Raw genomic sequence first — 26691 nt, 5'->3', positions numbered from 1 at the left:
GAGTGATGCGTCCTCAAATAGTCCCTTCCGGCGGCGCATCACCGCACGCCGCTCCCATTGGCGCTGTTCGCCCAGATCCCTCCGCGCGGGAGGCCGGCGGCGGCAGGTGCGGGTATCCTTCCGCGGCGGTATCCTTCCGCCGGCGGGGGCAGCTTCCGCACGGCCCCGCTCCGCCATCGCGGCCCTGCTCCGCCTGCACCGCTGAGCCCGGCCCGGCCCGGCCCGGCCCGGAGCGCCCCGCCGCCGCCATGGCCCAGATTCTGCCCATCCGCTTCCAGGAGCATCTCCAGGTGGGCGCGGGGGCGGGCGGGCCGCTGTCTCGCTCCGCCGGGGGAGCCTCCCGGGGACGGTGCCGGGGGAGAAGCGCCGGGCCTGCCCGCGGTGCCTCCGTGTGGGGCGGCCGAGCGCCCTCGGCGGGGTGTTCGCCCTCCAGATGTCCGAAGGCTCGGGGAGCGCTTCCCGAAGGGCACCTTCCGGGAGGGGCCGGGCCGGGCCGGGCAGCCCGCCCTTGCCGGTGGCCCGCGGGCCGTGGCCCGGCGGGGTGGGCGAGGCTGGCGCGGTGCCCGTGCGGGCCGGGCGGTGCGGGCGGGGCGCGGGTGGCTCCTCTGCGCTTCCCGGGGCAGCGCCGGGGGGAAATCCCGGCTCAGCGCGGGGTCTGTAGGGCACGAGGGGTGAGCTGGTCGGGTGGCCGAGCTGTCTCTGTGTGCTGCTTAATTTTATTTGTTTGAATGGTGGTGAAGCCTCTGTAGTTCTAAAGACAGGCTAAATCGTTTTGCCGGTGTTCCCGCTTGTAATGTCATCTTCTGGAAGGAAAAGCACATATTGCAGTGAAATGTGGGAGCTGCTGCGGCTCCCTGCAGTGCAGCTGTGGCAGTGCAGGTGCCCAGGTGCCAGCTCTGGTGTCCGCTGGCCTCTTCCCAGTCGCAGCTCTGGCTCTCATTGCACCATAACCACATGCTAATCGTTTATTTCCGAGTGATGGCCTTTAATTTCTCTAACATGACTTCCTGGAGGCGCTGGTAGCACATCCTAAGCGGGCTCTGGTGCGGGAATGCAGGGTTACCTTCCCGGAGCAGTGTGTGCCTCCCGTGTCCGTGGGTGAAGCTGGAGCACAGGGAGGGGTCTGGAAGTGGTGATCCAGTTGTGCAATGGGCACTTCCTATCTGACAGGTCTGAAGGGCGAAGTTCTATGGGCCACGGTGTTACTAAACTTGGTTTCACTGCTGAGGAGCGTTTTTTGAGGAGAATTCGTGTAATAAAAGCTGCATTGGCACACCTGGCCAAGGTCTTCTGGCAGCCTGCTGCCCTGTGGTGCCAGTGTCTGTGTTTAGTTTGTGTTCAGCTAACTGGGGCTGTGGTGGGCACTAAGGTAGTGATGGATTTGCATGATTTATAGTGACTTTTCTCCAAACTCAAATAGGAAAAAGTTAATACTTATTTGAAGGTTGCAGCTGTTCGTAGTGTCTAAAATCGCTGCTGTTGTTTAGGTGGGCAGCTGAGCACTGAATTATTTTACTCCAATATCGTTTTAAAGCCCAGCCAGAATTCATAGTTTAGGTGTCCCTGTAGTGAGCAGCACAGACAGGAGAACCTCAGGAGATGGCCAGAGCTTCAGCTCCAAGCAAGTGCCTTGTCCTGGTAGCTGCAAAGCCCAGAACCAGGTACTGAGGAGGTTCTGCACACTCAGGAGAAACTCATCCCTCTGAGCAGCCCAACTCTCAATCAAGTGTTGTGGCAACACACCTCTGATACATTATTTAAGACCCCAACCTTGCATGTGACCCACTGCCAGGTCTCTAATGACATGAGTGCTGTTACATAATGAAACTCATCTGCTTCACGCCAGAAGTGCTGGGAGCTTTCAGGCTAGCACATGGTGGAGCAGGACTGTTCTGACTGATTTATCTGTTTATTTGGGGTTTAATTTGCATTTTCTCTGCCTGTGCCTATTCAGTGTGGAACACTGGCTGAACCAGAATCTTTTACAGCTGCACGTAGGAGCTGATCCTTTCTGGGATGGGTGTGCACCCCTCTGAGCCTGGGTGCACGTGGCTCTTGCCCTTAATGCTGCAGTTGGCTGCAGCTACTGAACTTCCTCCTTTCGTTTCATTGAAAAATTTCAGAAGAATTTGAATTCTAGGAGTTAATTGCTTTTCTGCTGGAGGTTCTGACATAAATTTTGAGAGCAGAAACATTCATATTGCGATGTTTTTTGCTATCCAGGCTGCTCCTAGGAAGTCCTCATGGACTCAATAATACAATTTCTTGAGCTGTACCTGACCCACATTGTCTAGGAAACTTGTTGTACAGGTGTTGTGCAGCACTTGCGAGTTTGTAGTGATGCTTAATGAAAGATGAGGTACCCAACTGGAGCATTAGCTATAAAAAGCAGGTGATGGATTTACATGAGAAAGTTTTTGCAGGCTATTATTGAAATCAGTCAACACACAGTGTGATCGTAGCTTTCCACGGATTCATTATTAGAGGTTAAAAAATGGTCAAGTACAAAGCTTGTCTGATCTTCAGCTTCAGGCCAGTCCATTGCCTGTTGCTGTGCAGCTCGGCTGTGTGATTTGGGAATGAAGAGAGAAAAGCTCCAGAACCTTGCTCCTGAGTGCCTCATCTCTTGTGTGCACAGTGCTTTGTACCCCTAATTGGAGCTAAAGGTGTACTTTGGACAAGAAGTTAAGGGAGGGAGGTTTCTGGGGAGCTTAAACCAAAAAGTGTTGTCAGGTTTCAGGGTTTGTTTGTCTGAGTCCCATCACATGCTCTGCAATCTCAGCAGCCCCAGGTGTGCAGGCTGTTATCTGTGTGGTGTCTGTTGGACATCCCTGCCTTGCCACCAAAGAACATCAACAACAGGCTGTGGAGAAACTTTCCATGGGAATTTTCAAGGAGGAACCTGATTCCTGTGCTATCAAAACTCATGTTATTAAACTTTATATAGCTACTTCTTTTTTTTTTCAAAGTGGCTATGAGGAAACAATCCACTGTGCATGTAGTGGGAGATCAGAGTTCAGTGTGTGGGATGATTGCAAATCTGCTTGCTTCTATCCAGGCTTCAGGGATTCCTAAAATGTGCCAGTGTGTGTTCGAGGGTGAAAGTAAAACAGCTGCTTACTGTGGTGGGTCAGTGGAGCTTTTCTAAGATGACAATTCTTGGTGAGTGAGAAGGAACCAGATGAATTAGCAGCTGATGAACTGTGATCGCCAGTTAATTTAACCACACTACCCTGAAATATATGAATACTGAACTTGGACCAGGCCCCCTGCTGTACTGAGTTAAGGCATTAATAAATACTCTTCTGAATCTAAATATTTTTGTAAGACAATGTAGACAGTAGAGAAAACTGTCATCTCAGGCTGTGCACTTGATACCAAGACAGAACTGCTTTTTTAACACTAGGAAAAGGGGGTTTGTATCTATTGTTCATTGATGGAGCAAACCTGAATGGCAGCTGTGCTGTACTGCTGTGGTGGTGCTTGGGTGGCTCTTGGAATCACAGCTGTGCCAAAGAATAAAACAGGACAGCCAGAGCACCATAGAATAAAACATAAATTCAATACGTTGTTCTAAAAATGACAAAGAGCAAAATTCTTCCATGTATTGTGCTGACAGTGAGTTTAATACAGCCTAAACCACAAAATCTCTGCTGTAACAGCATTAGTTTGAAGCAGTTACATCCTTTGTTGATAATACAAGTCAGGAATTAGAGGACTGCTGTGCTTAATGCTGTTTTGGTGGGATTCTTGCTCTCTACTTCTTAGTGGATCTGAATTCCTAAAGCCAGTGAGTTTAGAGTATTCCTGTGGAGGGAAAATACCTAACAGAGAACTGAAATGTCTTGTGGAGAGAGAGATTGCGTGTGTGTGTCAACTAATTGGATAGGAGCAATTAGTTAAGCAGTTTATAAGCTGCTCTGGGCATGTCCCTCGCAGCAGGCACTGAGGTGCAGGGCCCTGGCTGCCTTGGTGGCCATGCTGATTTAGTGCTTCCTGCTGGGATTGGGGCCTCAGCCAAAGATAAGGAATGGGATTCAGTGGTTCTGAACTCCAGTTTCAGCAGGTACAGCCTCAGTGGTGGAGCTGAAACAGTCCCAGAGCACATCTGTGGCTGCTGAGAGCGGGTGGTGCCTCGGCCTGCTGAGGGTGAGGCAGAAAATAGGAAGGATACAGAAATAGGAGAGCTCTTGAATGTTAGAGAGGTCCCTTATCTGTTGAAAACATGACTTCCTAGCCTGCCACAAGCTGTAACTCTTACCTTGCACTGGTAAATATGAAGTACTTTGCTGTGGACTGACTGTTGGGACTCTCAGAACTGCAGGCAGTAACTAACAGAGCAGCACAAACATAAATAGTTCTGTGTGACTTAAGTTTGCTTTTCTGAATTTTCATGTATAGAATTAAAAGAGCAGCTGAAGTGTAGCCTGGTGTCTGCCTTGTTCAGTCAAAGCCCAGTAAAGCATGGCCTGAGAGAGCTAATGTGACTCACTGCACATTGGGGGACTTCTCAAAAAAAAGGGAATTTTCCAATTAAGTGGCATTTTGCAGCTATGTCATTTCTAGCTGCATGTAGATAAGGAGTCTCTGGGCAGGGGCTGAGCAGCTGCTTGTGGCCACAAGAGCAATGGTTATATCCTGTTGAGTGTGAGAGTCGAGGTGAAATGTGTGCTCAGCAGTTCTGTGCCCTTCCTCATAGGCAAGGAGAAATTATCTGACAGCTAAGCAGACTGTCACAAGAAAGGGAACATTACAAGAAGGGGTCAACAAAGAGACTCCTGTCAGCAGTTTTACCGTTCAGTTTGATGTCCCATCCATGTGACAACTTCTCTGGCTAAGTTACCAAGAATGCACTTGAATTATCTTGCAGTGAAAAAATAATTCTGGTAATCAGACATTGCCTTACTATGTTACAATGACTCACATCTCGGTGCCGCTCAGATAAAGGCCATCACAGAATTCCATGCTTCAGCAGAGCCTGCAAGTGACTGAAGTATCTGATCTTGGGTGAGATGAGTCCTTTGAGGCGACATCTCTGCTGAACACAAGAGTTGCTGCTGTCCCTGACAATCTGTTTCATGGTTCCACTCTACTGGAGCAGCTATTTCACAGAACACTTTATTCCTAGCAGGAGTGTGGTGTAACTGATCTTTCCAACAAATGGTGGTGTAAAATAACTCGAACTGTAAATCAGTTGCCTAAGCACAGTTAGCAAGTTCTGCTTTCATGTCTGCTTGAAAGCCAAGGAAGTGGGTTTTTTAGTAAAATGTAGCAATGTCTTAAATTCCCTTTTTTAATTTATGAATCAGTGAAATGTAGTGGACCTAGTGCAACATTAAATATTTGGAGTTTTTTCCCTTTGTATAAAGAGGAGAGGTAGAAAATCTGCCATTAACCCCTGTACACCTTTAGTTGTAGTTCAACTCACGAGTTTGTACATGGAATAGTATTGAAATTTTCGGAATAAAAGCCTTCAAAGAAATATTTGCTGTCATGTTTCCTAACAGTAATCTTCATCTGTTTGCTTTGCTTAGCTTTATAAACACGCCTGCCCCACTCACCTGAACTTTAGCCTGTTTGGGCAGGAAAACAACCTATATTCCAGGGAATGATCTCTGCTCAAGAGTTCTGGTGCAGCCAAGAAATTTACTGTTGGCTTTACCAGCTGGGCAAGGCAAGTGCCACTTTTGGCCAGTGACACTCTTGTGTAACCAGACAAAGAGATTGTCACCACCAGAGCCAACTTCCTGACCCTTGAAGCAGACGTGGTTCACACTGCTTCACACACTTGGTTTGTTGAGATGAAAAGGTGAAGCGTTAGCAGAAGGAGTTTGTGTGCTTAGAGACCTTGCTGATGGTTGCACCTCCATCAGAAAACTTCTCCAGGCTTTCTTCAGAGCTCCTGTGCCAATCTCCTGTGCCAATCTTCTAAACCTTTGCAGAGAAATACCACACCTTTGATAACAGAAATGCAAAAAGTCTCCCATCTCCCACCTAGGGTTAGTGCCTCAGACCTGGCACTAGCAGATGGCAGTTTGCTGTGATTAAGGTAAATCTGTCTTGAAATATCCAAGCACCTTTGATGTGGTGGTTTTGTCTAGACCTCTGTAAGACGTCCTGCCATCTGCTCGGACTTGCTTCTCTGATTTGTTCTGTCGACAACCTTTGAGTGTAGTGCTGTAAGTTACTGCCAAGCTTGGCTCTCTGCAGCTGCCCCCCTCTACCAAATTAACAAGGAAACTTAGTGCTTGATAAATGATTTTGCACTTGTTAAGCCTGCAGCCCTAGCAAAAGGAATTGCCACATCCCAGTAAGTCACTCCAGTAAGTCACACCGAACTCTCACATCTTCAAACCTTCCCTCCCTGCAGGGGTGTGACTGGGTTGTATATAACCCTGCCTAGCTCGTGTACAATGCCAGAGTCCCAGGTCTAGAGGACACTGCTCCAAGTGTGAAAAGGAGATATGAGCTTGAATCTAAAATTTTCTAAGTGGCTGGACAATATGTAGTCAGGTGCTGGGATGATGGACCTCAAACACTCACTTAAATCTGAGTAAAAGAGTTCTGACCTGTCAAGGAGGTAGGGTTTGATTTTTTTTTTTATAGCTGTCAAACACTGTCACCGGGAAATTTCCTGCCTTTATTGTCAGGTATTCCCTGGGCAATCAACATCATCCATCAAAGTGACTTTTGTGAAGCTTGTTCTGTTAACTTGGTGTGCCATAGCTCAGATGTTACTTGTTCCTCACATGTACTGTTGGAGAGCCTGGGCAAAGGGGAAGTGGAGTAAAATCCTCTTTATCAGGAGCTGCAAACAGGCAGGAGCAGAGCTGGGGCATGGCCTCCTTGGAGCTGGTGCAGAGCACAGCTGATAAGAGCTGAGTGCTCCAAACCAGGGCAATCATCCTAAACTGGCTTTGAAGGTCTCGCCCTTCTTGGGACATCTTGGGTTTGAAGGTCTTCCAGAAAGAAAAATACCAGAATATTAGAAGTGATAGTTCTTCTAATAGTAGAAAACTGGAGTTCTTAAGGTATGGACGAGCTGGATATCTGTGTGTGAGGTGAACTGACCATGCTGCATTTTCACTGTTAAAAATGCAATAAACTTTGTTTCCCTACCGACATCCTCGTACAGTAGCTTTGCAAAAGTGCTATTAACTAAACTGTTTTGTTGCAAGCAGTGCAAGAAACATAAATTAAAGGTAGGTATTGAAAGGCTTAGGGGAACAGACTGTGGCTCAGCAGAGAAGGAAGCAGTTTATTGATAACTTTGGTGTTAAGTAGGGCCGTGGCTGAGCCATTGCTGATTTCAGTAGTGCCCAGCTCTGCCTCCTCCTGCAAGACAGGCCTGGGCTAATTGCTAGACAGGCAGCTTTTTTTAGCTCCACAAGGATAAAGATAAAGCTCAGACACCTCACGTGTAATGTTAAGCTTGAAATAGTGATAGCTGTCAAACCCAGTGGATGAGTTCAGGGAGGAAAGCTGGTGAGAGTGAGGACTGAAGCTGCAAGTCCAGCATGGCGAGTTCAGTGTGCCTTAAACCACATGAGGGGGCTCAAAAATTGAGTTATTAATGTTTAAGTTGTAAATAGACCTTGAAGACAAGACACCAAGTGCTTGAATGCTGCAGGGCTTCTCCAGGAAGCCTGCTGGGCTTAGTTGAAATTGTGCAACACAGTGTGTCATGCTGGTTTTGGGTAGCATGGCTGTTTTGTGACAAAATGAAGCAAAGTCTGATATTTCCTGTGACATTCACAAAAACTTTGTGGCTATACCAAGGTAATCACTTAATGTTAAACCTTATTTTTCTCTTCCAGCTCCAAAATCTGGGCATCAACCCAGCAAACATTGGGTTCAGCACTCTGACAATGGAGTCTGACAAATTCATCTGCATCAGAGAGAAAGTAGGAGAACAGGCTCAAGTGGTGATCATTGACATGAATGACCCCAGCAACCCAATCCGAAGACCCATTTCAGCTGACAGTGCTATCATGAACCCTGCCAGTAAAGTCATTGCATTAAAAGGTATGAAGTCCTGATAAAGGGCTGTTTGAAGTGGATGGAAGGCTTTCTGTAGAACTAGTTTGAGTGACTGAGGTCTCTCAGGTAATTTATGTGGGAGGATCCTGTAGCAATTTTCCACAGCTTAATGGGAGCTTAAGTTGAATGCATTTTCAGTTCTTCTGGAGGCAGCTGGGCAGGGAGCTTCAGCTGAAGCTTCCTGCCATTTGCTGATCATTAGGATGAGTTTTTTCCTTCAGTCCAAATGCTTGCAGCTTCTGAGCAGAGAGAGCTGGAAGCCAAGTGTAGGCTTTAAGGAATCATGTTAGAGGGAAGAGAGGGAACAGTATAAGGTCTATCAGTTAAACCTTTCCTTAGAGAAAGGAAGACTGAGGCTGGGAAGGGGGGACAAATATTCCTGAAGGCCTTAGTTTGGCCTTGCTGAAAGAGACCAGTGCATATTTATTGTATCAGTCAGTGATAAGAGCAGTAGAACTATGCAGAGAAGATTTGTGTGGTGAAGGAAGTACAAGGTCAGCTAGCTTGGTATCTCGGATGATACAGAGAACAAGCATTCCTCTGGAGTCTCCAGAAATGTCTGTCTCTTCCCCTAAGAGCCCCAAAAAGCCTTCAGTGCAGCCATTCTAGAAATGCATGTATTGCTAATGGAAAGATTTATATGTATCCAATGTTACCTAACTTTGACTTTAATACTGTGCTACTGTTTTGTCACAACTTTAATGCTTTCTTGTGTGTGCAGATGGTGAGTTACTTCAATTGACTGTACTAGTTCCTGTTGTGTCTTATGACAAGAAAAAGCAGAATAAAATGGCTCAGATTGATGGTGTACATGGCTGAACAGTGGTGTTTAAGCAACTGAAGGCCTAAAACTCAGAGGTTTTTCATACCCTCCCAAACAAGGGAGTCCTTAAGATTCCAAAAACTATCCCACTCAAGAACCCAAAGCGTACTTAAATCATTGGGATCTTGATACTGGGCTTTTTATGAACAGGACTGACCCTTTTGACTCAAGTCTAGATTTTGCCTTGTAATATACCTTGCCTAGCATGTAGGAATGTGTTACCTGAATGTCCTTCTCCCTTGACCCTAAAGCTCCAGCTGCACTAGATGCAGAAACAAACTGCTGCCTGTAACCTGAGTAATTCTGTAGTAGAGAGATTTCTCCAAGTTCTGGAGAAACTCCTGACTCAGCATCTTGCATCAATTGCTGAACTAATGGCTTTGAACTAGATCAGTCCTTGGTGAGCACAGGCACTTGCCCCTGTGGCACTGTGACTTCCTCAGGCTGGGCTGCAGTTAGTAACTGTAGCAGATATTCTGACCTGCATCCAGTTTCATGGGATCTTCTATATTTCTCCTGGGCTACGCTTGTGTGTGCTTAAATAACTCTTTCCTATAAGTAGTAGAACTGCTCCGAACCTTTCTTATCTTCTCAACAGGAAGAAATAATTTCTTAGGCCACTGTGTTATAAAAACTGGTAGAAATGACTGCAGGTGGCTGTTCAGGATGTTTGTATGCACCATTCTATGTGATTTGGAGAACTTTTCCTCTTGCCTTCTAGAGCTTGTGTTGGTCACTAGATTCCTTCCCTTGCACAGTTCCTGTCAGTCTGGTTTGCAGTCAGTAGCTGTGTATCCCATTAGTGCAACCCCAAGGTTTTGGTTAATTAGCCTGAATTACAAAAGCTCTCTGCCAACCTGACTGTTCCATGTTGTGCCCTTTTAATATTTAAAACAGATGTGGACATAGCTTTTAATGCCACTGGCATAGCTTCCCTCACAACTCCAAAGAGCCTCAGCATGATTGTAACCTGGTTTTGATGTACGTGAAATATCCTCCAACCCATTTGTGTGGCTGAAGCTTTTGTCTCCTACCAACCTGTTCTCCACATCTGTTTGATTGCTCAGTAGTGGCAAATTGGTAAAATCATCCCTAGGAGTGTGGTCTGGTTCAAAGTAAAAGCTGGTCCCTGAAGGTCTGCCAGTGTAGAACAGCTTTTTCTTGAAGGAAGTCCCCAGGGTTTCATGTCCTAGTGCAGCTCTTCTGCTCTGTCACATGGCTAATGATGCTGTGTCTTCTAGCTGGGAAAACGCTGCAAATCTTCAACATTGAAATGAAGAGCAAGATGAAGGCTCACACCATGACAGATGATGTCACCTTCTGGAAGTGGATCTCTCTGAACACTGTTGCCCTTGTGACGGATAATGCAGTTTACCACTGGAGCATGGAGGGGGAGTCCCAGCCTGTGAAGATGTTTGATCGCCACTCCAGCCTTGCTGGCTGCCAGATCATCAACTACAGGACTGATGCCAAGCAGAAATGGCTCCTGCTGACTGGAATATCTGCACAGGTACTTCGCCTCCAGGAAGGTGTGGAAACCCCAGAGCATGTCTTGTTGTCTCCTTCTATGGGAACAGGACCGATGTGTTTATTTTATTAAATGCAAATGCTTGTCTTGAACTTCAAATAACAAACCTAAGTGTAACTGAAAATCTCACTTTAAAGTAATTGGATTTGTAGTGATATAAGCACTAGTACAAGGTTAAGAGTTTGAAATGATGCTGTTGTAAGAGGAAGCTTGAAATGGCAGCATATTTACCAGTATTAACTTAAATGAAATTACTGAGTGCCTATTTTTCCTGACACTTGTTCTTTTTTGTGTAGCAAAACCGTGTAGTGGGAGCAATGCAGCTGTACTCTGTGGACAGAAAAGTGTCACAGCCCATCGAGGGACATGCAGCCAGCTTTGCACAGTTCAAGATGGAAGGGAATGCTGAAGAATCCACTCTCTTCTGTTTTGCAGTAAGAGGGCAAGCTGGGGGTAAGGTAAGGCTTGGTTCTAAATATACTGTAATCTTTAGTGACTCACCGTGGTTCTCTGCTTCCAGGAGAACAAGTGGTTTAATGCAAAAAGTTGCATTTAAGGAAGAAAGTGAAGGACTGTGTCAGTCTGGATATGGCATATGGTGCATGCAGAGCTTGGACTACCTGGTGTAGCAAGAATCTGTGAGTGGAGAAGTTAAGTGGCATGTCATGACCAGCCTAGTTAGCTGCTTGAAACATGTGACTCTCAGCTTCACAGGCGAAGCTTGAGGGAAAAGCTGTCGCAATCTTTCTTTGATGCTGATCCCTGGTATCAGACTCAACTAATTTCCAAATTATTGGATGAAAATTTTTTAAAATGAAGCAATAGTGTTGCAAGGCTAAATAGTGCTCCAATGCCAATGCTGGAATTATGTGAGTTACAGCAAAACCAGGGTAAAATCAGAGTTAAATTCAGAGAAACTGAATCTTCAGAACTGTCTCTAGAATGTGAACCAAGTTAAAAGAGTGCATCTAAAGTAACCCAGCAGAATCCTGAAACTTCCAAGTAATTAGGGGTAACTAAAGATTGTATTTAACTGTTTCCCTCTCCTATGGTACATGAATACCAGATGCCACACCTTTAGCCAGTGACATTTAGCCAGTGAATTTAGAAAGATTAACTTAGTTTGTCTTTGCATAAATTTGGGATTAAGGCTGAGCAGCAAGAAGATGCTGTAACTTCATTGTTGAATCTATTGTTAAATAAATTGGATGCAAGAACTAATGTTATCTCTTGCACAGCTGCATATCATTGAGGTTGGCACACCACCCACTGGGAATCAGCCCTTTCCAAAGAAAGCTGTGGATGTCTTCTTTCCTCCTGAAGCACAAAGTGACTTTCCTGTTGCTATGCAGGTATGACAACTGCAAACAGATCTGCAGCTCCTCTTGGTGGATGTGATTGGAGCAGGGCACTGGGAGTCAGCTGGTTAATGTGGACCTGAGGGTTGGCCCTAAACTGGTGTGACTGGTGTGACTGCTGCTCCTGCTTCAGTAGTGGTAAAGTAAAGGTGGAGACAAGCATCATTCAAAAGCAGCCTATTCTTATTTATGGAAGAAATATCCATGTGTTTTAACTGCTTTTCAAGCTCTTCAAACATCATTCTGCTGTGATACTACTCAAGTAAAAATAAAACAGCACTTCTGGCTGTCCTGAAATGGCCCAGCTGTTTGCTGAGTCTCAAAAGCACCAACTCATTTATCCAGTGCCAAATTTGAGTAATCTATTTGTGTTTTGCAGATCAGTGACAAGCACGATGTGGTGTTCCTCATAACAAAGTATGGCTACATCCACTTGTATGACCTGGAAACTGGCACCTGTATCTACATGAACAGGATCAGTGGAGAGACCATTTTTGTTACTGCACAGCACGAAGCAACAGCTGGAATTATTGGAGTAAACAGAAAGGGACAAGTAAGGAAACCTGGCCTGGAAACCACTTCTTTAGCTAATCTCACTGGCTCTTTGTGATACACTGCAGGGTTCCTATCTATGTCTAAAAGTTTCCAGAGATGGTGACTTTGAACTCTGTTCAGAACATGTGAGGTCTGTCAGTGCTGTGAGCCCCAAAATAAATTTGCTGTTCTATCTCCATACACATCTAACTCAACTGCTTTAAACAAGTTACTAACATTGTACCGCCATGCCTTTAGCCCAGATTGATTTTGGGTGGTATTGCTGGGCATGGGGAATATGGAGCAGACTTGTTCCTGGTATCCCCTAGGATTGGTTACTTAAGACACTGAGTACAGGTTTTAGAAAGAGCCCTGTATCCCTGAAAGATCCATTGTGTTTCTACCTCTGCAAATACCTTAATTAAACTATTAGTTGCCTGCTTTGATGCAGACAATGGATGACATTGGCTCTTTCTAACCAGAGGTCTCTTTAATAAAATGACAAGTATCAGTTATCAAGGGATGAAAAACTTTCCATGAATACCATAACTTTCCTCTTAGAAGTTAGCTTAGCCTTTGTCTCACTTTTGATAATTGGACTAACTGGAGGTTTCCCCTGATGGTTTATTCAGGTGCTCTCAGTGTGTGTGGAAGAGGAGAACATCATTCCCTACATCACAAACGTGCTGCAGAATCCTGACCTGGCTTTACGGATGGCTGTCCGCAACAACCTGGCGGGGGCCGAGGAGCTCTTTGCCAGAAAATTCAATGCACTCTTTGCACAAGGGAACTACTCAGAGGCAGCAAAAGTGGCAGCTAATGCCCCAAAGGTAAAGTGTTCAAACAGCACTGAACTCTGCTGGCTTCAGCTTCTTGCTTCAGGAAAGCTCAGTGAATTTTCTAAGTGCCAAGGGCACAGTCTTGTTGTTGCTCCTGTCCTAAGGTGTACAGGTGCTTCACAGGTATCTTGGGTGCTGACACTGATTGCAGGCTGGATGATCTTATGAGTTTGTAAAGCCCACAGAGGAGGGGAGGAATAAATGATGAACTAATGGCTATGAGTCACAGTGTTTCTGGTACTTACCTTTACTTCTCCAGTTACGCCAAAAAGTGTCTGTGAAAAGACAACCTCTAGCAGAGGCTTATCCTGGAAACAGGATAAAAATGTACAGACTAAGACTAAATTCAGATGAGAGGAATTTGCTTGCAAGGCCAAGGGTGTCGTAATTCTGGACTTAAATCTGCATTGCTACTGAAATAAATTTAATGGGCTGTTAATAGCACATTTTCTGTCAAAGCATCTCAGTGCCTGAACTGATGTTCAGCCGTATTGCTCCTGACGTTCTGGGCTGGCAAAACATAGAAATGCTTGTGACAGCTACAATGACATTACCTCCAGCTTCCTGGAGCAACTCTTGCCAAGCCACAATAGCAGAAAAGAAAATTAAAGTGGCTCTCTCTCTCTCTCTCTGGCAGGGAATCCTGCGTACTCCAGACACCATACGCCGGTTCCAGAGTGTTCCAGCTCAGCCAGGGCAGACTTCCCCTCTCCTGCAGTATTTTGGCATTCTGCTGGACCAAGGGCAGCTGAACAAGTATGAGTCACTGGAGCTCTGCAGACCAGTGCTCCAGCAGGGCCGCAAGCAGCTCTTGGAAAAATGGTTAAAAGAAGATAAGGTAAGTTCGGGATCCATACCTTCAGAGTCGTGGGTGGGAAGGAGCAGCACTGTGTGACAGCCTCCCCCCTTCCCAGGAAAACTCAGCTGGGAGCTCAGCTGTGACAGCAAATAGCTGAGCAATAGGTGCTCACTCTACCTGTCACTATGACTCGAGTTACTGCAAGAGCATTGATCAAATACTCAGAGCTTCACTCGTTCTATCTTTAAAATCACAGCAGGATGAGCATGGAAAGCCTCCGAGCTGCTGCTGTGCTTTGCCAAACCATTCCTTTGGATGCTGACTGCAAGTGCTTTGAGCTGTGGTTACATTTGTGTAATTAGGGAAGACACACACTGATACAATGTGTCACCCAGTTGTTTTTGGCTCTGAAAATGCCTTTGACTCCTGTAGAACAGCATGAGGAGCAGAGCCCACTAGATGACTGCTGGGAAAGTCAGCTCAGGCTCTCAAGCTGAACCTTAATTTTTTAAAGAGAAGTCCAAAAGGAAGATAAATGAGGAAGGGGGTGGTAGTGCATTTCAGCATGGCACTGTCAGGGTGGGCTGACTGCGTGTCTGTTTCTGAACAGCTGGAGTGCTCGGAGGAGCTGGGAGACCTTGTGAAATCCGTAGATCCCACGCTAGCACTTAGTGTCTATCTGAGAGCCAACGTTCCAAACAAGGTCATCCAGTGTTTTGCTGAAACCGGACAAGTCCAGAAGATTGTTTTGTATGCTAAGAAGGTGAGAGAAAATTAAATTGCTGTATCTATCCTGTGTTTAAGAATAACAACTGCATGTTCCAAAGTAGCTAAAAGTAACTGTGGGGGAATCTGAGAGCCTGTATAGTATTTACTTTTGCCTTTATGAATAATTACTTTTGCCTTTATGAATAATCACTGCTAGACTTCATACATGAGTCTTTTTCTTCTTCCCCATGTATCCTTTCCCAAAAGAGGAAATCCTGACTGGGTTGTGTAATCTCCTGACAGCAGCTTTTACTGAGCTCTATATTTAACAAGGTGTGTGCTCTTGCTGAGTTTTCACTTTTCATCATCTCTTCAGGTTGGATATACTCCAGACTGGATTTTTTTGCTGAGGAATGTAATGAGAATCAGCCCTGATCAAGGACAGCAGTTTGCACAAATGCTCGTTCAAGATGAAGAGCCTCTTGCAGATATAACACAGGTAAATAACTATATTTTATTGCTATGAAACGTTGACTTCAAAGCATTAAGTTGGTAAGAGGAGCCATGCTCTAACCACCAGAGCTATGAGTTTGAATTTAACTTTGGAAGCTGCGTTGATGCTTAAATATGCTTCAAGTTCCTAATCAAAAACCTAAATTTCTTTTTTTTTTGCAGATTGTGGATGTCTTTATGGAATATAATTTAATCCAGCAATGTACAGCCTTTCTGCTGGATGCCCTGAAGAATAATCGTCCCTCAGAAGGTCCCCTGCAAACACGTTTACTTGAGATGAACCTCATGCACGCACCTCAGGTACGTGCTCAGAGTTCCTGGGGCTGGACGTGACAGATACTGGTGGCAGTGTTCAGGAACTGAGTGAAAATGTTCAATATTCCTTCTAGGTTGCTGATGCCATCCTGGGAAACCAAATGTTTACTCACTATGACCGGGCTCACATAGCTCAGCTGTGTGAGAAGGCTGGTTTGCTGCAGAGAGCACTCGAGCACTTCACAGACCTGTACGACATCAAGCGTGCGGTAGTTCACACTCACCTCCTCAATCCTGAGGTAAGGCATCAAACACCCTGCATCTAACAAATCCAGCCTTTAATAACTGCTGTTCTGCTCAGCTCTAAAATGGCTTGTGTGTCTTTGCAGTGGTTAGTGAATTATTTTGGGTCCTTATCAGTAGAAGACTCTCTGGAGTGTCTGCGTGCGATGTTGTCCGCTAACATCCGTCAGAACCTGCAGATCTGTGTCCAGGTAGCTTCCAAATACCATGAGCAGCTGTCAACACAGTCACTCATTGAGCTCTTTGAGTCCTTCAAGAGCTTTGAAGGTGAGTTTGTACTTCTGCAAGAGGAGCTGGTGCTCACCTCGTTATAGATGTGTGTATGAAGGACTGTCTCTGCTGAAATCTAGAAAGCCATAATGAACTTACGTAGTTAGGCCTCAAACTGTCTTGAAACAGACCTAAACGTTAAAGTTTTCCTGTTTAGGATGGATACCGTTATTCAGTTGCATGTTGTTTTTCTGAAATCCTGGAAAATGTTTGGAACTGTAGAAAAACCCAAAATGCTGGCCTGTTTCCCTTGTCCAAAATGGTTATCTTAAATTTCTGTAGCCTTTGGCATTGGGGCTTTTGTACTTTTCAACAAGACTAGCAAATAATGTGTGGACTGTTTTTCTCCAGGTTTGTTTTACTTCCTGGGCTCCATTGTAAACTTCAGCCAGGATCCAGATGTGCACTTCAAGTACATTCAAGCTGCATGCAAGACAGGACAAATTAAAGAAGTGGAAAGAATCTGCAGGGAAAGTAACTGCTATGATCCAGAACGTGTTAAAAACTTCCTCAAGGTAACGTTTGGGTAACACTGGACCATCTGGGGCTGTTTGGGGTTCTGATAAAAGATGGTGTGTCACTAGTGAAATGAGGCAGCTCTGTAAAAATAGATGAGTTTTAAACCTTTGCACTTAAGGATCCAAGTGTCCTCAAACCAGAGGCATCTGCCATGTTGACAGTGCCTCCTAATGAAGTCCGGGCCTGGAATACTGTCTAAAAAATGAGAATGTCAGGTCAGTTCCTCACTGCTCTTGGTAAGGTTAATCTGGCTTGAACTCTTAACCTGTAATAATTGCACCAGCTCGCCTAGAACTTGTTCCAAATGTCTGCTGTAAAGTAGGAAGCAGTTTGCTTAACTTGAGAACACCCATAGTGCCAAATGAGTTGATAACTTAATGCTTATTTACAATGCAATCAACTCCAACTGAGCAACTACAGAAACAACAGATGAATAGAGTAAATTAATGCCATAAATGCTTTCAGGTTCAGGGCTGATCTGTCTTATTCATACACACTGAAATTGCAGCCAGGTGAGCCATGGTTTAGCTCTGCTGGGAGATGCCAGTCAGTGTGAATATATCCTGACTGATCCAGAGCATTGCTGGAGAGTAGGAAAAGATGGTGTGCTCAAAGTTCAGATTCTGTAGTCTTAATGCTGAGCTTATTGACAAACACAACACTCTGAGAAATACCTGAGGAACCGTGTGGGAGGGGAAAACTTTATCTGGGAACATTTCCTGCCTTCATGTTTGTTGGTTACATAGCATAGTCATAGATTTTGCTGATCATATCTGAAGATGGCAAAACTCTTCCCAAGAGAATTCTCTAAAACTAACCTGGTGTCACCGAGGTGTAAGGTATGTAATTTGATCAAGCCACCTAAGATATGTTATCAAGCTGTCAAATTCCTGATGAAAGTTATTGTTTTTTGTGCTGTTCCATGTCTGGAATGTGCAGGACATGTACCAGGTAAATCTCCCAGTACAGGCCTCCCTGTGTAAAGTCCTTAAGTGTAATTTATATGTAGGATTATATTCTGGGATGTGCATGTTGGAATAAGTGATCTGAAATATGCATCCGGAATACTGTCTGCCACATAGACTAAGCTTCTGTACTGTAACCATTGTAACCTTATGCTGAAAGTTGGAATGCTTTTAGAGAATTAATCTGATAAGCAATTTAAGCAGTACTGCTATAGAGCTTAATTCTTATTGTTCTCTAAATCCATAGTTAGGAGGTATCACAAGACACATGGCACTCGAAGTCAATTCTGTATATAAGTTTTACGTTATACAACCTTATCTAGTCTTGGTTAAATTTCTTTTGAAATCCCAGGGTGCTAATCCTGCACACCAAACACCAGTGGCAGCTAAAAATACTCTCTATAGCCTAGGCTTGTAATAGCTGTATTGTGTTGTACAACTCTGTAGAGTCTGCCATGCAAAGGAGCAGGGTTAAACTCCAAAAAGCTTCTTGCTCCTCACGCCCTGCAGTGGGTGTGAGTGCTCCCACTTGCTACATACTGCAAACAATCAGCTGAACAACAAGCTGTCGTTATTTGGTTGACTATTGAGTTTTGGCTTTCCAAATTCAGCTGCTTTGACAGTTTAAGTGACTGTATTATTTGTCTGCTTAAGTCCAAGAGCAAAACCAAATTACTAAAGCTTTTCTCTTTCTAGGAAGCTAAACTTACTGACCAGCTGCCTCTCATCATTGTGTGCGACCGCTTTGACTTTGTCCACGACTTGGTGCTGTATTTGTATAGAAATAATCTCCAAAAATATATTGAGATTTATGTACAGAAGGTAAGTAACAAGTTGTCCCTTGCCTTCAGTGAGTCAAATTGATCAATCTTTACAATATTATATACAACTACAGGCATCATGTTTAAGTATTCTGCAAACAGCTTTGTACTTGAGACTGACATTTAAGTGATTATTAGTGGCCTCCAGTAAATTTGCCCTGATGTGAGTCAGATCTCATTCTTCAGTCAGGTTAAGCAATAACTCCCACTCATGTGCCTCTTGAAGGAGGAGGACTTGGTAGAATAACTTTGGAGTTCTTGGGGTGATTTTAACTCTAAGCATTTTGGAGGAGGAGGAGGGGGAGTTCTCCTTTTTACTTCTTGCAAAGTTGGTTGCTCAGGAGCTCTTCCTATGGGAACTGAATGAGCCACTGAGCTGGGATGGGAACACCTGTTGACTGAAGAATTGACTTTTAAGCTTGTTCAGAACTTCAGGAGGCTGGGAGTAAAGGCAGGAAGATGGGCTCAGTCTTAACAAGTGACTTTCATGTGTAGTTCTGGGGATAAATATTGGCTGTCCTTGCTCCCTGACAACACACTGACCTCTTCAAATGCTTCTGTTTAGGTGAATCCAAGCCGTCTGCCAGTTGTTATTGGGGGACTGCTTGATGTGGATTGCTCTGAAGATGTGATAAAGAACCTCATCCTTGTAGTGAGAGGTCAATTTTCGACCGATGAACTTGTTGCAGAGGTTGAGAAAAGAAACAGGTATTAAACTTCTGTAAGTCTCTTAACAATTCCCAGTCTGGCAGTGTTTGCTGCTCATCCATCAGTGCATATCCTTGTCACAGAGCTAAAGCTGGTACTGACACAAGCAGAAGCTGCCACTGGTGAGAACCAGCTTTAATTCTTGGCTGATGTGGGGATCTCTCGAGATAGATAATGAGTCTTTGGTGTGTGTTCTTCATAGTGTCAGAAAGTTACACCATTATAATAATGAGCCAAAATGTAGGTTAAAACAGAGCACTGTAACTCTGGTTTAGTTCCTGACTCTATCCTACACCAAGGCTGGCTGGCTTCCAGAGTGTAGAAATTGTGCAACTGGATATTTACTTACTCAACCTCTAACGTGAAAATCACTTCCTTCTAGGCTGAAGCTGCTTCTGCCCTGGCTGGAAGCAAGAATTCACGAGGGCTGTGAAGAGCCTGCCACTCACAATGCACTGGCCAAGATATACATTGACAGCAACAACAACCCAGAGAGATTCCTGCGGGAGAATCCCTACTATGACAGTCGTGTTGTTGGCAAGTACTGTGAGAAGAGGGACCCTCACCTGGCCTGTGTGGCTTACGAGCGTGGACAGTGCGATCTGGAGCTTATTAATGTATGTATGCCCAGGCAGCTGCCTCGTGGGTGGGGTTCTGACATCAGTGTCGTGGGGTAGATAGAAAGCTCTTTGACAAAAGCATGTATTTCCTAAAATGTATTAAGCTGGGAAGTGCATGCTTCTAACGCAGAAGGCGAGGTAGCTGTTTAATCTCCCTCTGCAACTTAGTGAGAAATAGGAAGCTCTCCTGCACATCCTAAAATGGGAGGCTAATGAAATATCAAAGCCTGGGATTTCTAGTCTGCACCTCAGTTCAGAGTTGCAGTACAATTAGCTGTAGGCTCCATAGCTGTGCCTTCGCTCTGACCGAGCTGTGCCTTTCTCCAGGTGTGCAATGAGAACTCCCTCTTCAAGAGTCTCTCCCGCTACTTAGTTCGTCGTAAAGACCCCGAGCTCTGGGCCAGTGTGCTACTGGAAAGCAACCCCTACAGAAGACCCCTGATTGACCAGGTACAACTGGCAGGACATTCACAGCCTTGCCTGTCCTAACTGGACTTGCAGAACCTGACATCACTGATTTGCCCATGCCTTGACTCTGCCTGCAGGTTGTCCAGACTGCGCTGTCGGAGACCCAGGACCCCGAGGAAGTCTCTGTCACTGTGAAGGCTTTCATGACTGCAGATCTTCCCAATGAGCTCATTGAACTGCTGGAGAAAATAGTTCTGGATAACTCAGTGTTCAGTGAGCACAGGTGTGTGAAATCAAAACTAAGCCACAGGAAACTTGGAGTTATTGCTGTAATGTGAGACAGCAAATAAACTAATACCTTCTCCAGAGGGCAGGGTGAATTTCTTGATCATGATTTGATAAGTACTATTTTTTTTCTCTCTTCAGGAATCTGCAGAACCTTCTCATCCTTACAGCTATCAAGGCTGACCGCACCCGTGTCATGGAGTACATCAATCGCCTGGATAACTACGATGCCCCTGATATAGCCAATATTGCTATCAGCAACGAGCTTTTCGAGGAGGCATTTGCTATCTTCAGGAAGTTTGATGTCAATACATCAGCTGTGCAGGTATCTTCCATTCTCAGGTTGTAAAAACTCCCTGTGCATCCCCACACAAGGACTTTGCTGGTGCCTTCAGTGCTTAAAACCAATTAGCAAAGTGCCCAAAGCTGCTCAGTGTCTTGTCTTACGAAGCAGAACAAATAGTGTTTATTGAAACTTTGTAAGCCTAAAATCACTTGGCGCTGTGTGGGTTGTATGGAGTCAGTCCCTATTTAAAAGCTGTGGGTCCGTTGAGGAACTTACATAAACCAGAGCTTAGTGTGTTGTAAAAGTGACCTTTGTGAGAGTGGCTGATCATGGTCATCCTTTTTGCAGGTGTTGATAGAGCACATTGGGAACCTGGACCGTGCATATGAGTTCGCTGAGCGCTGCAATGAACCTGCAGTGTGGAGCCAGCTGGCCAAAGCACAGCTCCAGAAGGGGATGGTAAAGGAAGCGATTGACTCCTACATTAAAGCAGATGATCCTTCCTCATACATGGAAGTTGTTCAAGCTGCTAATGCCAGTGGTATGACTAAGTTTTATTTACATCTTGGCTGTTGATGTTGCTCAGCTCTTTTGCCTGGCCTGCTCAAACTGCAGTTTTGCCAGACCTGTATCTTGATGCAAGTAGAGGAATCTGGCCCTTCAAGGACTGCCCTAAATAAGAATGGGAAAAGGTAGTGTGTTCCATTTGCAGATAATCAGTGGCCTGTAACTTCCTTCTTTAGCTAGCTGGAGACTTCTTTCAGAGGCTCTGCATGAAGTTAAATAGGATTTTAGTTAGGCCCATTCTAAGATGATTTGATTAATGCATAATGAGCAGTGTGAAGGTTGTTGATTGTTGGGGAATAGCTGTAGAAATATGTCAAAATGAGGTTCAGCTGATTGTTTAACTGAAACACAAGTGTCCCTAGTGGTGGGAAGTAAACATTCTGAACTCTTTTCCATAGGAAACTGGGAAGAACTGGTAAAGTACCTCCAGATGGCACGCAAGAAGGCCCGGGAGTCGTATGTGGAAACAGAATTAATCTTCGCTCTTGCTAAAACAAACCGCCTGGCAGAGCTCGAGGAGTTCATCAATGGACCCAACAATGCACATATCCAGCAGGTGAGTGAGACTGACTTTGTTTTGCTGAATCACAGAGGGGTGTTGGGAATTTTGTCTCTGGATATGCAGATCTTGGCCTTTAAATCCATTTTGGTAAGGGCTTGAATGCCACACATTTAGTGTAAGGCTGCAACTGTGCAGGAATAACCTGGCTGTGCTCTGCCCTAGGTTGGTGATCGCTGTTATGATGAGAAGATGTATGAAGCAGCCAAACTGTTGTACAACAACGTGTCCAACTTTGGCCGTTTGGCCTCCACTTTAGTGCACCTGGGCGAGTACCAGGCAGCCGTGGATGGTGCTCGGAAAGCCAACAGCACTCGCACGTGGAAAGAGGTGAATTTACTGGCTCTGAGTTCAAGGACTTCAAAGCTGTAGCCTGTTCAGAAACCTTGATTATAAGCAGTAACACAACTCTCAATTCCAGGTTTGCTTCGCTTGTGTGGATGGAAAAGAATTCCGCCTGGCTCAGATGTGTGGGCTCCACATTGTGGTGCATGCAGATGAGCTGGAAGAACTAATCAACTATTACCAGGTAATTAAGCTGACTCCTGTTGTACAGTCAGTTCTGTCATGGCAACCCTGTCAAAATCTGAGATTCTGGATGTTTCCTGATGTGAAATGTTTGTGTCTCTAAGGATCGTGGCTACTTTGAAGAGCTGATCACTATGTTGGAAGCAGCGCTTGGACTGGAGCGAGCACACATGGGGATGTTCACAGAGCTGGCAATTCTCTACTCCAAGTTCAAGCCACAGAAGATGAGGGAGCACTTGGAGCTGTTCTGGTCCAGAGTCAACATTCCTAAGGTGAATGTCTGAGGCTTGAAATCTAGCTTAAAACACACCTTTTTGGGCTGTCTGTACCCTGGCTTTTGCACCAGCAGCTCTTGAGGTTGTTAATGGCACTAAAGCCTGAGCACTGGTGGAAATTGCAGTTAACATATATTGCTAATTCTGCCTCCTGCTTAGGTTCTGAGAGCTGCAGAACAAGCCCATCTCTGGGCTGAACTGGTGTTCCTGTATGATAAGTATGAAGAATATGATAATGCCATAATCACAATGATGAATCACCCAACAGATGCTTGGAAAGAAGGCCAGTTCAAAGATATCATCACTAAGGTATTGCTTTCCTAGTGAAAGTTATGTCTGTTTTTCCTTTGCATTTCCCCACAATCAAACTCCTGCTCTGAACATGCATCTTTACTCTTCTCTAGGTGGCCAATGTGGAGCTGTACTACAAGGCAATTCAGTTCTATTTGGAATTTAAGCCTCTCTTGCTCAATGATCTGCTGATGGTGTTGTCCCCTCGGCTTGACCACACTCGTGCTGTCACCTTCTTCACAAAGGTAATTTTCTTGCTAACCAGATCAATGCAAAAGCTGGGGAAGCATTGAGCTGTAGTGGCATTTTAAAATGCTTAGCTACTCGCCTGCCAGGGAAGATGCTAAGAGACTTCCACAATAACTGACTTAAATGTATCTCCCTGATTCCGTAAAGGTTAAACAGCTGCCCCTGGTTAAGCCTTACCTGCGCTCTGTTCAGAATCACAACAACAAATCAGTCAATGAGTCCCTCAACAACCTCTTCATTATTGAAGAAGACTACCAGGTATGTCTTGTCTTGAAGCACATAGTTCTGGATGTATCTCATATCCTCAGTCTTTGTTTAATGTGTAGAAACACAGTTTTCTTTCTCATTTTCAGTAGTTTTTACCTGCTTGCTGTTAACTTTAATTCCTTAAGTTCATGTTCTCTAACACTTCAAACTGAATTAGTGGTGAGGAGCCAAGGATTAAGTGGAAAAGTGTTAGTGGCTTTCTGAGAGCTTTTTGTGTCATTCCTACTGGGGGTAGAGTGGCTACTTTGTTATGAGTGTGACAGCTTTTATTTAAGGCAAACAAACAGTGGGTGCTAAGAAAAGGACTCACGGAGGAGGCAAACAGTTGTGATGTGGCTGTTCCACTGTTTTCAGAGAACAGCTGCCTGGTATTCAGAGGCTCTTAACCTACTGAAAAATACTGACTGAAATACTCTAAACTCCACATGTGTCAGACAGCAGCTTCTCAAATAAAACAGCAGATCTCTGCAGGTCTGGCTAGAATACTTTATCCTCCTAACAGGAGGAATACAGAACTAATGGAAAATGTTGCATTTTGTGGATGCACTTGTACATCTGAGGTGTGAGTAACTTTTTTTTTTTTTTTGTGCTTCACTCAGGCTCTTAGGACTTCTATAGATGCTTATGACAACTTTGACAACATTTCTCTTGCCCAACGTTTGGAGAAGCACGAGCTAATAGAGTTCCGAAGAATCGCTGCCTATCTCTTCAAAGGCAACAACCGCTGGAAACAGAGTGTGGAGCTCTGTAAGAAGGACAGGCTGTACAAGGTGAGACCCCACCCAGGTCAGCTTTAACAGCCTTGGCTTCTTTGGCTCTAAAGGGAGCTCAGTTAACAGCACCTTGTGGATTGTTGTGTGCCCCGAGGCTGAGGCTCTCTCCCGTTGCAGGATGCGATGCAGTACGCTTCTGAATCCAAAGATACCGAGCTGGCAGAAGAGCTGCTGCAGTGGTTCCTGCAGGAGAACAAGAGGGAATGCTTTGGTGCTTGTCTCTTCACCTGCTACGATCTCCTAAGGCCGGATGTTGTCTTGGAAACAGCGTGGAGGCACAACATTATGGACTTTGCCATGCCATACTTTATTCAGGTCATGAAGGAATACTTGACCAAGGTAAGAGCAGGTGCCTCTCCAACATCCAGAGCTTCTTAGTCACTGTGGTGAATGCCTTGAGACTGTCTGCTTGCTACTAACATTGATTTGGGCTTTGTCCAATGTCTGTCTGTCCATGTCCACACTTACTTTTCAGTCCATCTGGGGAGAGACTTCGCCCTCTAAGAGGCTGAAACACTTACAGGCTCCACCCTCTCTACCAATTACAGAACCTACATCAGTAGTATTTGCCTGACCCTGGGCAGTGTCTAAAGTAGTTCCAGGCTCCAGGCTTTTCCTGTGCTGTGTCAGGAATCCCCGGTGGGATCAAGCTTTAACTAAATTCTAGACTGTGTACTAAAACAGCTTTATAGCTAGATCTGGAAATAACTTACTCTGCTGTGCATTTAACTCTAAAATGTGGCTCTGATACTTAATGGCACTAATTATGACTCAACTCTTACTTGAAGTGACTCAGGATGGGGGAACTACTTGGTAATGCTCTGACAGACTTGAACAGACTTGAGTTAAATCTAACTGTCACTAGCAGGATTTGCCCAGCTCAAGCTTTTAGAGTATCTTTCAGTGAAATGCTGTAAATTCCTTAATGATTAAGACTCTTCCAAGCTGAAGTTCAGCTTTTACTTTCATGCAGTCAGTGAAGACCAGGGTGCCTGTTTGTCCAGAAGTTTGCCTGGCTGTTCCTTCTAAAGGCAGGACTACCTTGTATTTCTGTAGCCAGCCTGAAATGCTGTTTTGGGGGAGGTGGGGAGCTGGCTGAGCAATAAAACTGTTTGTCAGAGGTGCCTGATGAACCAAGCTAACACCAGGCCTTTGGTGGGAGTAGGAAGATTCTTAAAGATAAAAATCTCCTGATCTGCTAAAAGATTAGGATGTAGCTTTAGTGTAGCTAATGAAGTCAATGCAGTAAGAGCCAGCAACAAGCAGAGCTGCCTTTCTAAAGCAGATACTTCTGGTGTACCTTTGTTTTTACTCGCCTGTACCTTAATTATTTCTTCCCTGACGCTTTTGTTTCTACCTTTTTATATGCTAAATATGGAATTTGATTTTTCTAAGCTGCACCTTCTGAATTCCTTTGCAGGTTGATGCAATAAAGGAAAAGGTGAAAGTTGATTCTTGTTTTCCATCTTTAAGTCTGGAGGACTAAGTCTAAGGATTCTGCATGAGTTTTTTCTTTCCTATGTTTACTACACTGCTGCTACTGCTTTTTCCCCGAACAAAATATCACTAAAGCATATGCAAATTGTTTAACTCTCAGTAGCTAGTGCTGTAGGAGAAAAGTAGTTTCATTTGCTACTAATAAGCTAATAGATCCTCAGGAAGGGCATACAGGTGATCAGTTGGATCACAGTCAGCCTGGTATTCAAACAACACACAAATACTTACACAAGTGCTACTATTTGACTGCCAATCTGACTGGAAGAACCTCCTACAATAAGAAATGAGTCTGTGAATGCACAGATCAGTCTGGCATTTGCTAGTTGAAGGGCTGTGATCCAGTTCCTGATCTCTGGACCATGACTAATGCGTGCTGACCGTAGGCAGAGTAGATACTGGCTGCTTTCAGAGGGACTCTTCCTCACTCAGGTGTCAGTTCTCATGGTGCTGATCTAATCCACACAGTGCTCTAGTTCATGTAGCAACTTAAAACTTCAGCTGTTACACCAGGTCTGTGGTTCTCCTCCCTGTAGTAAATTTCTAGTAGTTGTCCAAGAAAAGACTGCCTTCCAAGCTCTCCAGCTTCACTAAACTTCTCTTGCTACCTCATTAAAAAAAATACATAAAAATGGTAATGCTTATTGCTCTTCTGAGGCTACTCCAGGGCTTGCCTTTTGCTATGTAACTTTGACCTTCAGAAGGGCAATCCAAGGTTTTCTGTCCATCTCCTTCCCTACAAATGCCACCGTGATCCTCCTTAGCCCAGGGGTCAGCCCTAGCATGAGTTTTCCATTAATGTGGTTCAGCAAAGGGCAAACCAAAGCGACAAACAGCTTTGAAGATGGACTAAATGCAAAAACTGCTGGTTGTAAAGACACCACTGGAACTGAAGGCTAAGACACGTAGTGTAAGGTCCTTCAGCAGCTAGTAAGGAAAGTAGGAAAGCGTGTGTGTGAAAAAAGGTAATTGAACTGCAGTGTTTGCATAAACTACGCATGTGTAGCAGTCATTGCAATTACATCCCACTACTCCTTAAGCTCCAAGGCATTGCTGTGGGCTGCGTGTGGTTTTTTGGGGGGAGCCTGTCTGGCAGTCATCTTCAG

At 44.8% G+C, this 26691-nt stretch overlaps 1 protein-coding gene across 7 annotated transcripts in view; it reads left to right on the top strand.

Annotated features, from left to right (window-relative positions):
- Positions 1–140: 140 nt before the first annotated feature.
- Positions 141–26691, top strand: part of CLTC (clathrin heavy chain) — a 30274-nt gene continuing 3723 nt past the window's right edge. The window contains exons 1-33 of one of the 7 annotated variants that reach the window (XM_032129917.1): positions 141–290; positions 7818–8025; positions 8762–8764; positions 10105–10373; positions 10688–10849; positions 11630–11743; positions 12129–12302; positions 12916–13113; positions 13760–13960; positions 14532–14684; positions 15006–15128; positions 15305–15442; positions 15532–15696; positions 15787–15967; positions 16322–16485; positions 17429–17440; positions 18151–18276; positions 18841–18983; positions 19366–19600; positions 19931–20053; positions 20149–20294; positions 20438–20621; positions 20931–21123; positions 21548–21705; positions 21874–22038; positions 22130–22237; positions 22341–22508; positions 22671–22820; positions 22916–23047; positions 23199–23309; positions 23918–24088; positions 24209–24430; positions 25512–25532. In XM_032129917.1, the coding sequence (XP_031985808.1) occupies positions 249–290; positions 7818–8025; positions 8762–8764; positions 10105–10373; positions 10688–10849; positions 11630–11743; positions 12129–12302; positions 12916–13113; positions 13760–13960; positions 14532–14684; positions 15006–15128; positions 15305–15442; positions 15532–15696; positions 15787–15967; positions 16322–16485; positions 17429–17440; positions 18151–18276; positions 18841–18983; positions 19366–19600; positions 19931–20053; positions 20149–20294; positions 20438–20621; positions 20931–21123; positions 21548–21705; positions 21874–22038; positions 22130–22237; positions 22341–22508; positions 22671–22820; positions 22916–23047; positions 23199–23309; positions 23918–24088; positions 24209–24430; positions 25512–25532 (4863 nt within the window). In that variant the 5' untranslated portion in view covers positions 141–248. The remainder of the gene's footprint in view (positions 291–7817; positions 8026–8761; positions 8765–10104; positions 10374–10687; positions 10850–11629; positions 11744–12128; positions 12303–12915; positions 13114–13759; positions 13961–14531; positions 14685–15005; positions 15129–15304; positions 15443–15531; positions 15697–15786; positions 15968–16321; positions 16486–17428; positions 17441–18150; positions 18277–18840; positions 18984–19365; positions 19601–19930; positions 20054–20148; positions 20295–20437; positions 20622–20930; positions 21124–21547; positions 21706–21873; positions 22039–22129; positions 22238–22340; positions 22509–22670; positions 22821–22915; positions 23048–23198; positions 23310–23917; positions 24089–24208; positions 24431–25511; positions 25533–26691) is intronic. The other 6 variants (XM_032129918.1, XM_032129919.1, XM_032129921.1 and 3 more) reach the window with 6 other exon arrangements.

Source organism: Corvus moneduloides, chromosome 20 (genome assembly GCF_009650955.1).
Source record: "Corvus moneduloides isolate bCorMon1 chromosome 20, bCorMon1.pri, whole genome shotgun sequence".
NCBI lineage: Eukaryota > Metazoa > Chordata > Aves > Passeriformes > Corvidae > Corvus > Corvus moneduloides.
The sequence above is the reverse complement of the archived record's forward strand: the minus strand, read 5'-3'. Positions and strand labels throughout refer to the sequence as shown.